The sequence below is a fragment of the Larus michahellis genome, chromosome 5 (assembly GCF_964199755.1).
Source record: "Larus michahellis chromosome 5, bLarMic1.1, whole genome shotgun sequence".
NCBI lineage: Eukaryota > Metazoa > Chordata > Aves > Charadriiformes > Laridae > Larus > Larus michahellis.
Window position 1 is genome coordinate 42,315,341 of NC_133900.1, and position 19,778 is coordinate 42,335,118.

Sequence of the window (19,778 nt, forward strand, 5' to 3'; positions counted from 1 at the left end):
GAAACCACCTTAATTTCTAGGTTTTTTTATAATCCAGGCATATATGAAACTATTTGTGTTACATCAAAGAGGAACTTATTCTCAGCAAAACTATATTTGTAGTCTTGGCAGCAAATGTGTTTTTCTTTCTTGTACCTTGTAGGAAAGGAGAGCTAGCAATTTAATAAAAAAAAAAACACTTCATTTTTAAAGCAATAAAAGTCAAAGAAAGGGCTAGCTGCACAGACATAGTGAACAAAAGACATTCCTAAAGATGATCCTGAATGTCAGTACAAGACAGGATAGGATTAAGAAGATTTGGCACTCCAGAAAATGTGGTAACATCAAGGTGGGCAGACGACCAGTAGAAAATGAATAATGAGGTAGAGATAAGGACTAAAAACGTGATAAATTACATATGTCAAAACAGTCTCAAAAGATCTTTTTCTTCATTTTAAAAATGAAGTTCACATACTGTTCTAGCTGGGGATATGTGAATATTCAAAAGAACATATACTAAACTTTACCACAATTCCTTTCTTTCCTTTTTTTTTTAAACTAGTAACCCAAATTAAGAAAATATGAGACTAAACCAAAAAAAGGCATTTTTGTATGTAAAAAAATATGATAAAATATGATTTTTGGCACATAGAAGCACCAGAGATGACATTTGTATTGAAAATGTAAGATTATAATGGGAAAAAAAATCAGGCACATCATGGTAAATTGCTGTGTTCTAATTTGTAGATAATATGGGAGGTGACGATTGTTGGTGGTGGCTCTGTTAAGATGGAATTTTGTGTATTTTATCCGGAAGAAAATGTTGCATGCTGACATTTGGGAAATCATAGAAGGAATACAGACAAAACAGTCTATCTCTGTAGATCTGGAAGCTTCCTTAAAGTCTTTGATTCATATGATCACACAAGCATCTCAGCTTTACTAAAAATTAAAAGATAGGTTTGTAACATAACATCAAATAGGAAAGCTTAAATGTAATGAATAAATGTAAATTATTTTAAATGCTGCAAAATAGAAATGTACAAATGAATATTTCCAAACAGATTTTCACTTTTCCAAAGTCACAGATCTAAAACGCAACACCATTCTTGCAGCTACCAAGAAAATTAACTCCATCCAAGCCAGACCCAGCACAATTTTTTTAAAAAATTCTGCTCTAGTAGTTTGTTAGCAAACATACAGAAAAATGGTTAATTGCATAATTTTAAGATGGACTTAAAGCTAATAAATTAATATTTATAATTTGGTTTATTTGGAAAAAACAAAGAGTAGTGAAGCAGAACTAAGATAAGATAACTTCTAATCCCTGGACACAACATATTACATCCCCTAATTGCAGGGATTAGTTTCTTCTTATAGTTGATTACAGTTTTATACATTTCATTGTGTCACGTATTTTCACATACTGATACATTCTAAATTTTTAAAAGCAGCCAGGTACTAGAAGACAGATACAACAGTTTATTTATAATAATGGTTGGTTTGGCCACTTCAGATGCACAGATCGTATTACCTTAAAGGTAAATATTCCTTACAGCGTCAGAAACATTTACAATTTAACAAAACTCCCTTTCACTTTAATAAAGCTGACTAGACTTACTTAAGCCAGGTTCTGGACATTTCCTGAACTAACAGGGAAAGACTAGTAGAACATAAGGAATTTACTGATGCTATAGTTTTATAGCACTACAAAGGCTGGCTGCAACCTCATGTTTTAGGTAACATTTGAAGGGAATTTTCATTTCTAAGTAGCCACACCGAAGTGGAAATGTTTTTCTACATAGTCTTTTTTTTTTTTTTTTTTCTGTTGACAGCTAGCATTTTTAGTTTGAGAACTTTGTGAAGTTTTACTCAAGCTACCTAAGAGGAAAAGATGTGGAGCATGAGTTGAATAAATTGGTCAAACAGCATTTGTATTATATTGTCATCTGACATGTAAAAAGGCAGGCACGGTAATTGATTCTAGAAACAAGATTGTTTTGAAGACTGATTTCTTATGCATTTGTGTATGTGTGTGCATACATACATATATATTGTAAGGTTAGGAACAATCACAGATTTCAGTGCGTTATAAAAAATATTTTTATTTTAGTTACATTTAAATGTGCAATTAATTATTAGTTAAATTTTGTAACACTGAACTGAAAATTAACTTTAAAATTCAAAATATTTTCTCCATGAATTCCAAAATGACCTGGATTAAAAGATGTCATATATACCTCAGAACATCAGGTCTTTGACAGATTTCAGTGACAGCAAATCTTAACTGTATTTGTGGAGTGCTGGCAGTTACTCCATAATTTCTGTAGGTGCTTTTCAACAGATACAGTTGGGAATCCTTACTGCCTAGCACATTTTAAAGCCTGCAAACACAAGTCCTTTTGAGTTAGAACATAAGAATGGAGCTGAAGGAGGATACAGACGAAGCTTAAGTACGGACACATGGCATATCTTGTGTGTATGTAAAGGACTGGGAGTTTCCTAGTTTGAGAAATGCAGTGGCTACATTATGGACTCCTAGCTTTTTGGGTGGGGAGATGTGAGCAGAGGGGAAATGAAGTGGAGAATATAGGTTTGATACACTAAGGAGTACCTGCACGTTTTCTAAAGTGGCATTATTTCAACAGTAGTTGCTGTTGCCAATGGTGGTAGTTGAACAAAGTAAATTTCAGAGCATTTAAACCGTCTGAACTGAATCACTCAATCTTTCATTCTTCATATTCCCTCTGGAATAAAGATGCTGTAAAATCCACTATTTAAAGCAAAAAAGATGTAGAAAAATACTTTTTACTGTCTCCCCTCCATATTTCCCAGAAGTTCCTATGAGCTGCTTTTATGAAAGCAACACATTTATGGACCAGAAGGGTCGTCCTTTTGGGAAGCAAACACACAGACAGGGGAAAGAATGACTACAAGGTTTCCATTTAGCACTACTCTCGCAAAGATGCAGTTTACAGAGTGGGAGACCGCAGAGGGAACCCCTAACCAAGACGGACCTCCTTTGTGCGCTGTGCTACCATGTAGGATTCATTGATAGATTCCACAATCATTATTAGAAATTGCAGTTACTTTCTAGATATTTTCTGTTTGCCCTGGTACTACTGAGCTTCTTTCTCCAGTTCCTCAACCTTTCAGGTTATTTTCCCTGTAGCACAATATGTCTGTATAGCTTGATGACTAAGAACTGTTTCTAAATTTCCACTCTCCTAATGTGCCTTGTTATTTGAGTTTGTAAAATATTAAATTGCCCCTTATCTTTGGGATAAATCAACCCCCAAATTAATTTAACCTCTTTTGTTGATGCTTTGTCTACAGTTGCCTCAGCATTTACCACTTCCGTTGTTTGACTTGCAAACCACTGAACATAAAGTTCTTTCTGATTATGTAGGATTTTGAAGTAAAATAGTATTTTCTTTTTGCTTATTTGCATAGAAATACAAAAATGCTCTCACAGTCCTTCAGCTACTTCACACCTCTGTAGCGGCTTAAACTCTGGAATGAGTGCGAATTTACTGAATCACCACCCCACATGGGCTTCATTTAAGAAAGTTCATGCAAATGCATTGGCAGCACATTCCAATTACCTCTTAAAGAAAAGCTTCGGGTTTGGACTGTTTTGTGCAAATGAATAAGGATAATTTTAGAAAGACTGCTTCCCCTATTACCATACACAACAGAGAAATAAAAGTGAGAAAAAACTCAAACTGAGACTATTTTAACTCTATTCAGATCCTGAGCCGACTCACCAGTGAGTTGATTGCTCACTCTTCCACTTGTTAGGTCAGGTAACTATATGACATTTAAAATACTTGCTAAAAGATTAAAACATCTAAAAAGTTAGAGTTACTCCATTACAGTGAGTTCATTTAATATTGCTTTTGAAACATTTTACAGCAGTGTAATGACAGACCTTAATTTATTCCAATTATCTTTTGTTCACTTCGATTTATGAACAGTGGAGCTGAAATAATCAGCCCTTTTGCTCCTTAGGCTTCCAATAATATATTTTCATGGGTATTGTACAAGTCATCTTTTTGCAGCCATCACACATATTAATTGCAAACGTCTATTTTTATGATAAGGAATGGTATTAGCAGACAATTAAGGACAAGATCACTGGTTGCTCTGAACTGCTTTGGCACAAAAAATAGCTCACTGAACAAAATTTTCTTCCCAGTAAATGTATAAGGCCACATATTGAAAATGTATATACTCAATTCTTAAAAGGTGCACCTACAAAAGGAATACGCTTTGTATACATTTGCCCGAGTAACAACTGAAAAAACACCCTTGGCATTTGTACCATTTATTACAGATTAATAGATCTCATCGTCTACTTTTGTGGCCCCAGTGTCTGATAACTTTTCAACACAACTGGGGGGAAGGGGAAATATTTTTTTCAAGCTGCGTGCATTGAAAATATGGGCATGACACCGTGCATGAAAAACAATGCTTTATATTCATTCATTCTCTTGGCATAATTCAACACATATTAGCAGCTGAGCACACGTCAGAGGTAAAACAAAGCTGATGATGACAGCAGGACAGGCTATTTTCAAGATACAGAAGATGAACATGTAACTTCTTCCCTTTGAAATCTTCAGACTTACAACAGCAAGCCTGGGCAAACTTCTTCAAGGGTTCTTTCTATTAGTAGTTATTACTGGTTTGTGCCATGGTCTCTTTCTCATGGCTGACTAAGTTTTGTGCCTTGCACTACAACCAGCTGACACAGGAAACTCATGAAAAGCCATGGGAAACTGACTTTCTCTAAACTCTAAGCTTGCTTTTCAAAAGGCTTGTGAGAAAAAGAAGGAATTTTATTTCCGTCATGAAAGAATGCTCAAAGGCATGAGGCAATCCCTCCCTTAAAGTCAGCAGCTGAACTAGTCTTGTCAAAAAAACCACATAGAAATTCTAGAAGTAAGTCACCTACATTTTTAGAGCCCTATCACGGGGTGACAACCTGATCGATCTGCAGCTGAGGCTTTCTGTACAAACAAGGATTTGCTATATGGAAAAATCAGTGAGGCACTCTACACAACGTTAGGAAGGTAATTTGTAGATTTTTACTAAAACTAATATATATTGTCTGTATTTTAAATATATACATTTATAAATGGTTAGCTGTTACAAAAGGATTACAGCCAAAACATTGCTTGATTTCTAACGGTGTTTGATTGCACAGAACTGTTTCTCCATCTCAGCAGTGGAAGGAGATCGTTTGACTGGAACATAGAAGAGAGGGAGAGACCTCCCCCCTCCCAAAACTAACTGATGGTACTGAACCTACAGCAGTCCTCGCCCCAAAATTATAAAGCTGCTTTTCTTGTCCTCTTCTGTATACGTATCAACTATTCACCAACTATAAAAGAAGGTTTAAAAATAACAACAGAATTGGTCTATTCTTCCCTACTTCTTTTGGCTCATGGCTACTTAGTTTGCTTAGCTGCTGTTTTGATGGTTCATCACAGCTGTTCAGAGCAGGAATGTTATGCTTGCTTGTTATCAAACCAAAAAGGTATTTGCCCTGACTCCTGCTGTACTGTAAGTATAACCAAACATTGCCTCAGCCCGTGGCAGGAAAATTCTGGCAAAACATTTTTTTTTTTTTTTTTCCCCGTGAGATCAGTGATTGTTTACCTCAGAGCAAAATTTTTAGTACCTCTTCAAATGTCTGATCTGGGGGAAGTGCATCCTAAATTACCTGCTGCCCAAGAGAGCATTAAAAAGTGTGGAGTTTTCTGTTTTAATAATGGACAGCCCATTTCCATTTTCATATATGAAAATAACACACCGAGGTAAAGGAAATGTATAGTTGCACCACTTTTAAAATAAAATTAATTTTTGGTAAGTTTTAAATACAGATATATCCATTATTACCAATTAACATATTAGAATTATTAAAAACAAAAAATTAATGACCCACCATAGCCTTAAATTATTCAACCGCACTTCTGTTCCTACATATTAACAAGCCTGCCTATCTTTATCTGCTTTCCCTTATTCTTTACAGTGCTTAAAGAATAACTGATTGGACAGAACATGCAGTAGATGATTTGTGTTAACTGTGTTACGAAAATTAATTCGTACGTGTTAGTGGTCTGCCTTTTTTGCTTAGAAATGCCTTTACTCAGACAGAAAGTTTGGTTCTGGATGCTAATTTGGTAAGCCATGCACACTGTCTTCTGCTCCATCATTCAAAATTTCAGTTTACAGGTGACAAACGCAGCTAGCTGCAGAAAGCTTTCATTTTTCTGGAAGAGGCTGGTGTTGTATGGTCACAGGGAACGGACGTCCAACAAAGCGTAAAGAGGGCCCTTGAGCAGTTAGCCCTGTATGAGCTAACTCGGCCGCTGGGGTTATTTCTCTTGTAGCTGTTTTTTGCTATTCACACTCATAAAATCTTCCCCTGGTTGGTATAAACACCAAAGAACAAGCTCAAGCTTTATGTTTGTTGCCTAACAGGCTTAACAAACACATGCTGTTATTGAGTATTTTTATTGTTGACTGGTGACAAGTTAGATTTAATAGACAGTTTTTCCTACATCTTTACTAATTTGATAAATACAGTTAATTTAAAACCTTTCCTGATACACTGCTCACATAATTCATTTTTATTTAAACAAAAAAACCCCTATAATCAAAGTACTTAAATGCCAGACATTTTATGTAAGGCAAATTCTTTAATGATGGACTAACTTCGCATAACTAGCTCTTGAAAGAATACATAAAAAATAAAAATACAGTATTTGTCTACATAGTGGGTTTTTTTTCTTTTTTGAAAAGGCACCCAGAATTAGGTAGCATTTTAGAAAATTAACATAAGATTCTCTGCATTTCAAGTAAGCTCCTGAGTAGGTAAAAACAGTTAATTGCTGTTGAACTGATTTTGCTGGTTTAAAACCCAAAATCTATGGTTTTAGCTACTGCAAAAACTGCTGCAGGCTTTTGTCAGATTTCAGAAATTTTCTGTTGGTCTTTATCTGGTACGTGAATCCAAAAAAAAAAAAAAAAAAAGGCAACCAAGTCACAACAAGATTATTATACTAGGCAGTCACGTGTCCAACTTTATTCTTTCACTGTTTAATTGAATTTCAAATTCTTTTTTTTGTTTCTGTGGGTTTTCTTTTATTCTTTAATTCTCTTTCCTCCTCAGTTGCATATAGGACAGGTGAAAAGGCTCATCAGCTGAAGCAGAAAGCACCTGCTTGACCTCATTAGGCAAAATATCAATTTGTTAGAGTTAGACAAGATGAGCTCCTCACTAGCTTTGGACTGGGCCTATTTTTCTTTTCCCAGTCATGGTTCCCCTCCTTGTATGACGTTCATCCTTGTATGATGTTCACCCTATCCGTCTTTTTTTCCTATTTATGTGAAAATTAACGTATGTAAGTGTCAGTTCTTTTGGGGTAGTACCTCTAGTACTTGGTACCTTATGAAGCAGTAACTTTTGTTCCCCCATACATACATGTTCCAAATGCAACAAAAACATTTAATGCTTTTCTAAGGCTGAGTGTACGGATTGCGGATTACTTCAGGGACACAATGTACATTTATCTACTCGATTCAAGGAATGTGTCAGTAATGGTACTTAAGAGTCAATTTACTATTTAGCTATATTAAGCTACACATTCCTTTTAAAATTGCATACGGTCGATTGCTAATTTACTTGTTAGTTAAGAGTTTTGTAGAAAATTTTCTTTTATAAACAACCTCTTTAGGAGAAGCCAAATGTTTTTTGATAGAGAAGACAAAGTTCATCACAGGCAAGTAGAGAGTAAATTCTGGAATCAATTGTAAAATCATCTTAAATTGCATGTTTTCACATTTAGAAGACTACCACTCACTGCAATCAGAAATGATATCTCTTTTAATGGTTACATGTATTTATATACGCGATTTGAGATTTTAGCTAAAAATGAATGATGATGCCTCATAACTGTATCGCAGTTAAGATCATCCTATGAAAGCATTTCTATAGAAACTTGAACTTGGGAGTGCAGAATAAACAATTTAGTCAATTATTTGCAGAGGTGTTGTGAGCTGAAATAGGTCCGCGTCACCTTGTAAAGAACCTCACAGTCCTAAACATACAAAGTGCTAATACATATTAATGCAATATTCAGATGTACAAATCCTAGATTGCAGATTTTTTTTAATCCCTACAGGTAGAAATATTAGAGAAAAAATATTAAAAGAAAATGGTATTTCATATTCTTACTAATGTATTTTGAGGAAGTAAAATAGATTTTCATTTAAGATTTCTGCTTTATGCCTATATTAAGTGTTGTCTTTTTCTCACACTCTCTGTCTCATATATCCTTTAAAATCCAGCTGGTCACCCTGTTCCAGTCTTCCCTACTTAGAATATTTCTATCACAGCCAGAACTTGTCTGCTCTTTGGACAAACGCAAAGACAATCCTACATTCACAAAGAGAAATAACTAAGCACTCAAAAATTTACAGTGTTTCCTGGCATAGATTACAATATGAACCATTTTAACATCAAATACTCAGTACCCGTGAAATAAGACCAATTTTATTCATGCATTTAAACAGAGTTTATGTTACATGCTCCGTCATGGTTTGTTTTAAAAACAGAGCCTGACAAAAAAACAGGTAGAAAGAACTGAATGAACAGGAGAAGCCAGTTCATAAAGAGTTAAGTGATGTTGTATCACAATTCGTTTTAAAACTGCAAAAGTGGTTTTTTTCTGGTCCGTTAAGAGAATAATTCCAATACCACACAAATATGACAAATACTATATATGGCAACTGCTCTGTACAGTAGAAGAAATTAGTAAGTATATTTACAAATTGAGATTGTAAATTAGGGAATTATCTGAAAATTACACTTATCAATTCCTCAAGAAAACCCCAGATGATATTACATCTCCATTTTAGTACACAGAGCAGTGGAACTTTTGAACATTTGGTGAGATAAGGAAGAAAAACTTAAGAAAGTTTTATAAGAATTTTTTCTTATAAATAAAAGTATTCTGAGATCGAGCCTGTTTTTAATAAAATTCGCATTTAGTTTGTTTACAAAGAAGAGCGTTGCAAAACAATATTGAAGTAGGTGGCATGGTCTCAGATTTTCAAGGTTTTTAAATTATATTTCTTTCGAGCCAATGTTATAGTTCATTTGAAACTCAATTATAATTCAACTAAAACTTACCTTATATGGCTAATGATGAGGGTTGTAGCTGGAATGAAAAAATCATCCACTCTGTCAAACTGATTTCCCACTGGTTGAGTATGGATTGTGTGATGAGAAACACTCCCACTGGCTTGTGTTATCACCTACATAAAGTAATATTATTATGAACTATAGAAATAGTCTTTCAAAATCTAATCTCTATGCAAATAAATTAATACAGTATTGCCTCTGTATTCCATCTCTTACATTATCCTTCAGTTACCAAGAAATGACAGTGAATAAAGCTGATCAGCATCACAGATTTCAGAGAATTGTTACGTACCTGACCATTCAATCTTCATATTTACCTTTTTCCCCTCTTCTTTCCACCACTGAGTCCATATTTATTCATTTACATTATTAAAGCAAAGTAGTTTTTTGTTTACCTTTTTTTTTTTTTTTTTTACTCTAGATCCCAGAGTGAGATTGAATTTCTTAAGCACTTTGGAGTGAAAAGATAAAATGTTATCAACTGATTCACAGGAAGTTATGGCTACACATACACCCAATTCTTGCAATCATGAGGTAATTAAACATCGCACATACATATTTCAGAAGTAGTTGTTGATTTGAGTTTACGCATTCCTTAAATTGTTATGAACAGATTTTCCTTGAATCCCCAAATCTTGGACCTTCTCTGAGGCAAATGTTTATGGGTGACTAAAAAGACAATTCCATGTAATAGCCACCATGATATTCACATATGTGCACTTAACAGAAAACTTAAAAAAAAACCCAACTTGATCACCTACATTATAAGGAAAAATGGGAGTGAAGATGATCGGTTGCTTTAAAACTTGATAAGACTGACTCAATTATCATTCATTTGCTGGAGAGAAGTGACACCTACACTCCCACAAATTACCTTGCATACTCATAATTACTAAGAGTCTGTAGGTGCTAAAAAGGTGTTTTCAAATGTTACTCATTTTTCTGCTTAAGCCCTGTGTTTGAAATTCTTTTATTCTTTATCTTACATATATTTTTTTAAATGCATAAGGATTTCATTAACTTCTAAAGAAAAGGAAAATAAGTTGAAACTAAAAGTAATTTTGAAATTACGACATAAAGGTGATCACCATATCTCAGGGGATTACTTTAAATAAGGAATAGAAAGTAGTGAAAAAGTAGGAATGTAGGTATAGCTTCTTGAAAGGTTTCTTTAGTGACTGTCCCCAGGCTTGCCACTGCTCAGAGACATGGGAAAAGTGAAGATTTTTATTATTTTACATCTGAAAAAAGCAGTAAGATGGATCTTGTCACCTCCAGACAATATATATATAATTTTATATATAATTTTAATCAAACAGGAATATGTCTAAAATCCAGTTTATGCTCTAATTAGGGAAAAAAACCATCATAAACAGCAACAATTTGCTCTCAAAAGACTAGCAGTTAACATGCTGCTGCTTTCAGCTGTACTCCTCATCCTTCTCTTCAGCATTGTCATGCCTGAGTAAGGGTGCTGAAAATAATCTCAAACTTTTTTAGCAAAGTCAGTTTTCTGAATGGTTTTCTGGTTACCTGAAATCATTTCACTGCCCCCGCTGGCGTCATGGTAATAACGCTTAAAGGGAAATATACAAAATATTCCAATGACAAAAAAGGTTCAACTTGTCTAGATTTCCTTGCGTGTAATCATTCTGATCAGCTCACCTGCAAAGTTGGGGAATTCTTTTCCATGTTCCCCCAGCTCAGCACCCAGACTTGATCATGTGATTTATCGTAGTGTAGTTTCACTGGAACAGGATCTGTACGTACTGCCTGTAGCATAATAAAAATAGAAATTCTTAGTTTCTGTGAAATTTGCAAAAAAAAACCCCAATATATATGCTTGAATTAAAATGATAACCGGACATGCATTTCTTGGTCTTTTCAGACTGTATTTAAAAATTATGTTGTCAATTGTTGAAGCAGCCTTCTAATTAACTCAAAGTTATGGAATTGCCCAAAAAATGATTTTTGTTCATTATGTGCTCTAACATTTATCATCAAAACTACATTATACTGAAGCTATTAAGAAGATGAAAACAAAGGTTTTAAATGAAGTGAAAAAATACTTATCACCCTCCCATCGCTCTCACTTTGTACGTATCAGTTTAAAACTACACCAATTATTGGAAAATGGCTAAAAAGGGTATTCTCAAGCCATGTACTGAAATCAATGCCAGCCCTGCGTAAAACCAACACAATGTTGCTAGACCCAAAGCTTCCTATGTCTGCTAAACCGGGTATATTCTGTTGAAGCGGGAAAGATTGTTTTCATATGTTTATGTTAACTGTTCCAATTACAGTTGCTACCTTTGGTGGACTTGTGATCAGAACCAAAGCGTTTTCCCTACAACCTTGAGCACTGTCTCTTGAGACCACAAACCTTTTAGTTGAGCTCTACACTTCCTTTGTTATGAGAAGAACTGAAGACTTCAGAGGTATGAAATGGGAGGACAAAGTATTTGATTAAGAGACATTCTGTATGAGGTAAACAACTGGGGGGGATTACTTTTCTATTTTCATCATTAAAGCGGAAAAAATAAGTGGAGATTGTCTTTTAGTCTCACCATTACGGAACTGTAAAGCACAGTTTGTTTATCAGTTTGTCAAAGAGAGTACCAGCTGGCTAATTAAGTGAACCTAATTTAAACTAATGATGTAGATCCTCAAGATAATGCACTAATGGCTGGCTGAGACTGATGATGGTACTTAACTGTACTCCTGAGGTACTGCAAGCCACAGCTTCATCTAAGCAGAATTTGTTTTTCCCTTTGAAAATGGAAAATGAAGCCAGGTTGCTCACCAGCTCATTTAAAATCAGAAAGATAACCCTCGGAAAAGGTCATTCGTGTTTGATAACGTTTTTCTGCTGCAGGCTAGAAGACAGGTTGTCTAAAAGAATACTGGGGCTGTTGTATAGCTAATTTGTTCAGGTGTGTCACATTTCCTTTTGGCTTCCCCAGGCAAAAGGTCTGACCCATATATATTCTGCTGAATGAGTGCCAGCCACGTGTGGGGCCTGGGCACTGCCAGGAGGAGGAGAAGGAACTGCCCGCGGAGTCAAGCACAGGGAACGCAGCTCCCAAGAGAGGAGCCAGCAGCAGAAAGGAGGTGAGCACCTCGGACGCAGGCTTTCACAGCTGTTTCTAGCTAGCCAGGCTGACCTGCCAGCAGAGCGGTGTGTCCTGAACGATGATGAACTCTGTTTACTTCAGCACGCCTCTAAGTCATCCCAGTCAATGCTGCGCTGCTAAGCAATCCTGGGGAATTGCAGGTGACAGGTGCTTGCTCTCAAGAATTTACAAATGAAAGCAAATACTTCTCTTAACTTTACAATGAGAATTACCTGGCTAAATCAAAAAGTCTACATACATCCCTCTAAAGATGCACCATCCGTATTTCCAATGCGTTTCAATTTAGTCTGCTCTAGAGTCTTAAGTACTTCCTTTCATAAAATAAATCATATAAATAAATCATCCTAAAATCTAGTTGTTACATATGTGCACCAGTACACACATCTTTTACATTAACTTTCATAGTAGTAAGGAATAAATAGAACATACATAGTAGTACTTCAGAGAAAAGACCATAATAAGCAAAACCAAACCAACATTATTTTTATACAGGAAACAGCATGGTTACACAACTTATAGCCCTTTCAAATATGTTTTTAGTTGTCTTTAGGATTTTTTTGCACCTTGACAGAATTTTATTAGAGTGCTGCTCAATGTCAAAATATGAAGTTTTTCTTCACATTTGTTCCTACCAGAGTGCATTTTTGAAAAGCTGGTTTTACAGAGGAGACAGGTGGTTTCTTCTTTAAGATATAGACTAAAAATAGTTAAAATGTAAATAATATCCTCTGTATTACTACAATAGCGAAAAGGAAGTCTGGTAAGCATTTATGAACAGCTTAGTATCTATTTTCCAAGTATCAACTATATTTTGATTTTTTTTTTCTGTGCTAGGCAGCATTTTAAGTAATGAAAATAAACTGATTTGACAGAAATTAAACTCCCTTCCTTGGTTTCTGTTTCTATGGGTGTTTGTGTACGTGCGTATGATACGAGTAGAGCAACATTTAATGGTTAGAAAACTTCTTGTTGCTTGCAAAACCAAAAACAAAAAATAAATGCTTATTGTTAAAAGGTAACGAAGACAGGGCCATACTTTTTATAAGAAATCCTGAACAAAGTATCTCTTGACTTGTCACTAAATTCCAAATTAGCCTTCAATTCTAAAAGCCGTCTTTGAATCAGCAGTGGTTTTATTTTTTTATAGTCTTACACTAGTGTAAAAGATTGTATAGGTTTTGTGCTTTCATGATTTATTTGTTTTGTTTGCAACTACTTTTACTTGTTTCTTTTTTTAAAGTCTATTTTGAATATCAACCTGCTTAAGCAAGTCCCATAGTACTTTTCCCACATATTTGGCTAAGTGTATCCTAGGAAATAATATTCAGGTAAGTAACAAGTAGAAATTCTGCTTGGGTTCCCAAAAGTGACAGTAACACAATTGTTTAATTTACTCGTCTGGTTCATCTGTTATCCCTTAGTCATATTGTCTTACCAAATGTCTGTATTAAATATTGTGAAATGGAAAGATAATATATCATTAATATCTAAATATCCTAGAACCATCAAAACTGAGACTTTCATTCCTGCAAAAGGTTTCCACAGATGGGATACATTTCATTCTACACCTCCCTAAGTACACGATCTGGATATTATTAGACATGGAAAAGCAATGGTATTCTATCCCTCAAAATCAAACTTCTTTGAAAGTTTTTCTTTTCATGGACTAGCGTGAAGGCTTGTGGAGTATCCGGTTTTAGCTCAATGTGTTTGCTTGGAGCACAGACTTAGTGCACCAAGCTCTACGTAACACCTAGGCATCCCATATGTCTATTTTTCAGCTTATTACAGAAACTTGACTATTTATGTGATACAATAGCAACCTATCTAACTCCATCCAAAAACTGCAGAATTGCTTTACATATTTCTGGGGAAGGGGTTTACTTTTAATTAGTGGCTATTTTATTGAATTTCACTTTTTAATTAACATACATCATTGTGGTAAGTATCTCTAAACATACAGTTAATGGTAAAGTACTTAGCAAAACAGTAACTAATGTAACTGAAGGCAAATTAGAAGAACCTACCAATCAAACTATTCCATAAACCCCAAGTTTAAAAGAACCTCCAACTTCGCTAATATTTTTCAGTGAGCTGTAAAGGCATAATACGCTCTTGCCACTGAAGTCTGAATGCTAACAAATGCAGTTAAATTGGTATTTCCTCCATCATCTGTAGGAAAGCAAGATGACAGTGAATGTCAGCCAGAGACCAGGGAAACCATTGCCAGAGATTCCAGTCCTTCATATCTGTGGACTGCAGCAAGACTATGCATTTTTAGTCTCTCCTCCTGAAGAAATATATTGAATTAGTTGAAAAAACTCTTTTTTTCAGAAAACAAAAACTCATTATCCACTCAGTTCATCTCTACTTTGATATGCAAAAGCCTAACTAACTAAAAAAAAGTTAAAGAAAAAAAATTAATAACTTTTTGAATAAAACATTTTAGCAGTCCCTGTCAACATCTGGATAGGTCAGGTTTTGAGGAAGCTATGTCTACTGAGCCAGCTGACATAGAATATAGAAGGCAGAAAATGCAGATGTTTAAAGAATGCAAAATTATTAAAATTAAAACTATTTGTCAAGTTAATGTATTTTTAAAATTGCAATTTTTCTATGTATTTTTAAATTTTACATTAATACACATAATACATGTATACTAATATAACAGAATCATAGAACTGTTGGGTTTGGAAGGGGCCTTTCAAGGTCATCTAGTCCAAACCACCCCTGCAATGAGCAGGGACACCTTTAACTAGATGAGGTTGCTCAAAGGCCCATCCAGCCTGACCTTGAATGTTTCCAGGGATGGGGCATGTACAACAGGGCAAGCTGTTCCGGTATTTCAGCACCCTAATCACAAAAAAATTTCTTCCTTGTATCTAGTCTAAACTTACCCTCTTTTAGTTTAAAACCATTACCCCTGGTCCTATCGCTACAGGCCATATTAAAAATCTGTCCCCGTCTTTCTTGTAAGACCCATTTAGGTTTTGAAAGGAAGTAGTAAGTTCTCCCTGTAGACTAATATACGATATATAATCTATACATTAAAGATTTTCATTCCTGTATTGGTGAAAAAGGCAAAGGGCATGAAGAAAAGCTCTATTTAAACATTTTTACTAATAATTTAGATTAGATTTCTAATTTAAAAAAATAAAATCCGTATTTTATTTAGCAAAAGAACAACTGTTTCCTATGAATGTGATGATACTGTAAGTAACCCAGTAACTGTCAGGCATGTTTGTATGATTAAAATTTGAATAAGAACACCTACTGTGGTGTCAAAACCTCTTTATCAGTTCACATACAAGTGCCCTTTCTTCCGAGAATCAGAGCAGGATTGTTAGCAAGTTATTAACCAGCTCTAGAGCTCTTTGGCTAGGAAACAATTTTGCTTCAGAAAAACAAGAACTCTGCATTTACTGTAAGTTTCAAGATTTTATATGATCTGTAATATACTTAAAAAAAACCCAACCCCACAAACACACAAACCCAGCCAAAAACAAGCCCCTTGTCTTCTGACAAGACTGTTGACAGTCCCCAACTATAATTGATTGACCCTTTTTGCCACTGAAAGTGAAATAAAACTAATCTTTCTGGTCAAATGACATCATCCCAAAAGACTATATAATGAAATATATTCTATTGCATGTGTCTGATTGTAAAAAAAAAAAAAAAAGGAAAAAAAAGAAAGAAAATAATGTAATATGGTGGGAATACTAGGCAGAAACCAAATAGCAAAAAAAAATACTGATTTTGCCTTTTCCATATGCCTCGTTAACACAAACATTTTAAGACTATAAACATTCTCTTTATATTCAGAAAATATATTTTTATAATTTAATGAGTTTATGGCTATTATTTTCTAAATGCATTTTTACATGTCTTTAACAGTTCCAGAGACTAAATCTGTCCTCACGTAAATCCCCTATCTAACCTCATAACCATAACCATCATAACCACCAGATACATACAGGAAAAAAAAGGGAGAGAGAAGAGTATAGCAGTTATAGTATTTGATTTCAGTGGTGGCAACTAAGCATCAAATTTTTACTCCATCCCAGTAAGACTACTGACCATTTGGAGTATATTGTGACTCTCTCAGGCTTTCCTGAGGGAATTGCACTGCTCGAAAAAACTAATATTCATTTTAGCACTGTCTTGTACCTTGGTCTTCCACAAACTATGTTTATCCCTGTACCATAGCATCAATTTCTCTCTTTTACCCAATGAATTATTTTGACTAAGCAGAGTATCTCCAGCCTCCCAAAGACTGAGAAACTGACAGTACTACCTGCACAGTAGACAGGAATAGAGAAGTTGTTAAAATTCATAGTATCCAATCTTGGCTAGGGGTGGTGTTAGTTCTTCTCTGCCTAAAAGGTTACTGAGTTACAGTCCTCCACTTTCTGTAGCCATACCTAACCCCCTAACCTTTCCTGTCAAAACCGATATAGACATTCCTTTGATAAGACTCTATTCTAATGGATCTTCATTTTCAAGACAAAAGTACCAGAAACTTCCCCAATAACTCGTTTCCTCAACTACTTGATTAATATTTATAAGAGATATTTTTATGTTGATTCTTTCCTTCCCAATTGCTTATTGATAAGAAGAGTCACTAAACATAAACTGCTGCTAAACGACAAAAGTAGATGAGCTTTTTTCTAGATATGGTGTTTACTCTCAAGCTAATTGCATTTTTTTGAAAGTATGAAGGAAACCCTTAAATTCTTGTGCACAAATTAGATAATAACTTAAAAATGAGAAATACCTGTACAACTTTCTGAGACTGTACATCAACAATAAGAACTCTGTCAAGCGTAGGCTGAGTTACGTAAATGAACTTGTCTTTTACATTAACAGCAGTTGCCCATACACACCGCTGAACAGGATCTGCATCAGCTTTGGGACAAACTTCATCCTATAGTTTAACAGAAACAGGGAAAGCATAAGAATCAAAACAGTCAACAATGCAATAGAAAGACAAATTATACTATTTTTCTTATTTTTTAACTGTAAAATAACATCTCGGAAAATTTAGGGAAGGAAAAAGGACAGGCGACGTTAGAACATAGACTAGCGTTAGTCAAACTGCATGTTGTAGGCACCACACAATTCACAAGAACTTTAGTGTAAACCATCCCTCGGCTTTTTTGGATGTTTTCTAGACGTTCAATCAGTTAGCACTATTGTCTTCAGAAAGAAACCCATTTGAAACAATAACACATGCGGAAATAAAGTGAGCAAGAGCCAGGAGATCTTAACAAAAAAAAAATTAGACACACAATGTCTAGTTCCTGTGCAGTAGCTAGCAGCTCTCCCATCTGCACCATCACCATATCTTGCAAAGGAAGACAGTTATAGGTACAACTTACACTTACATCTGAGAACACAGCAGTAAGGCAGGCAAATACTAAACTGAGAATATGATAATGTAATAAATGGAGAGGAAGAGGAGGAGGTGTGGTGCAAGCTGCCACACAATACAGGGGCAAAGCAGCAGCAGTAAGAGGGATCTACTTTTTTGGTAACATGGAGTACTGATACGTTGCTTCAAAGGTCAAAAGCTTGCCTCCTTCAGCCACAAGATGTTCTCATGGCCTATCTCACTAGCGTTCAACCCGATACAAATCAAATGGCTTCTTACAACCATTCCTTCCCCCTCTGCCCTGCCATCACTACAAAAGGATGAATTTGAAAGAAAAAGCAAAATTCCTGTTGACTTCAGTGAATTTGTATTTCTTAATACATATATTTATAACTATGCACTCTCCCTCAAAATAGCTATCTAATTTACGTGCTCACTATTTATATTTTTATATAAATATATTTCCAATCATAATACATACATACATATATATATATATATATATTTGTATTTCTATCTATCTATTTGAAACTATTTAATCCCAGGGAAAGCTTGCTTTTATCAAAATTAAAAGTCACTTGATCAAATATGTTACCATATTTAGAAATTCCCTTTATGAAACAGCATGGGTTTTTTCCCATAATGGACATCAAATTTCTGTAAAAAGAAGGACCTGAGAAAAATATTCTGCTTGGAGATGTACAGGATGTGCCAAGCTTTTTTATTTTCCTGACTTATTCTTATTTTCCCCTCCTAATTTTTCTTTCTTTCATGACAAGGGGCAATTTCACCAAATCATAAGTATTATTTCTTTTCAGCACTTAATCTGCTGCTTATTCCTAATTTAGAATGCTCTGTCTGATGCATCATAACTGGTTGCTGTGAAAATAATTATGATATGTCAGCAAATGATGACTTCAATGTAGAGTGAAGAGCAACAGTTGATAAGATCTTAAACAAGAATTCTGTTTCTACACATCAGACTCCTTTTAAAAGGAAGGGGAAAAATAATGTGACAGAACAATATATCCGGCACTAAGCAATGCTTTTCAAGAAGAAGATGATGCATTTCAATACTAACTTTTCTGTATCATTCAACATTCTTTGCCTGCTATGCCTCTATGTTTGAGAAAATACACTCAGTCTTTATATGTCAAAATAAGAAATAAATCAATTTCCAGCTCTTTAGCTGGAGTTTCTTTACAGGAGATCGAAAGCCACTGCTTGTTCCTACGTCATTCTCAACTCTCAACAAAGGGAAGGTCTTTCAGAAATCACATTGATAAGGAAAGTTTACTAAACTCGGGTACCACGGGATGTCCCCTAATCAGGAACTTCAGCAGAACTTAGAAATAAGTAAAAAGAGTAAGATTTATTTTGCACTGCTAAAAAGCCATGCACTCTGAAGGGAGAAGTTGTTTAAAATGTGTTTTTTAAAGAATGACAGGCATGGTGACAAACGGGACTTTCATCATTAAATGTGTCTAAAAGCTTCTAAAAGCTTTTCAATGCATGACGTGTCAACATAAACGATTATGTCTCTAATATGATGTGCAATCATCAGACCAATGATCTATTGTCATTTGCCTTCTGTGCAATTGTCACTTCAATTGGAAAATGTTTCACTGATCTCAAATTATTTTTTTATATTTATTCTATATATGCCCTGTCTTAGTTCCACATTTTATCTAAACAGATAACTAATTTTAGACTGTTCTACACAGTCTTATTTCTTCCTCAGAGAACACCTTCTTCAAATTTCATCTGTAAACGTTTATAACAACTCTATACTGTGTCGTTCTTTTCAGTTATGTCTCCCAGGGTTCCAACAGTTTTTGGTGCTGTGAATTCTACAAGGACACGTTCAATATATTATTCAAAAATAACACCAATTCCTCTTGAAGGACTCTAGATTTCTCTCACATGGCATCGTATAGATTAGTGTAAATGATTAGGCTAATCATACCTCCCATTGTAGGAAGTATAGCAGAAGAGGAAAATACTGTAAGGTAAGCACTTACAACTATATCCAGAGTTAAGCCACCTCCTTAAACATTGTCCTGAATCTGAGTCTAAAATA

At 34.9% G+C, this 19,778-nt stretch overlaps 1 protein-coding gene across 4 annotated transcripts in view; it reads right to left on the reverse strand.

The window, feature by feature from the left end:
• Positions 1–19,778, reverse strand: part of FSTL5 (follistatin like 5) — a 422,258-nt gene that overhangs the window by 22,356 nt on the left and 380,124 nt on the right. For all 4 annotated transcript variants that reach the window (XM_074589804.1, XM_074589802.1, XM_074589803.1 and 1 more), the window contains 3 exons: positions 17,102–17,251; positions 10,859–10,966; positions 9,182–9,306 (listed from right to left, as the gene is read on the reverse strand). In XM_074589804.1, the coding sequence (XP_074445905.1) occupies positions 9,182–9,306; positions 10,859–10,966; positions 17,102–17,251 (383 nt within the window). The remainder of the gene's footprint in view (positions 1–9,181; positions 9,307–10,858; positions 10,967–17,101; positions 17,252–19,778) is intronic.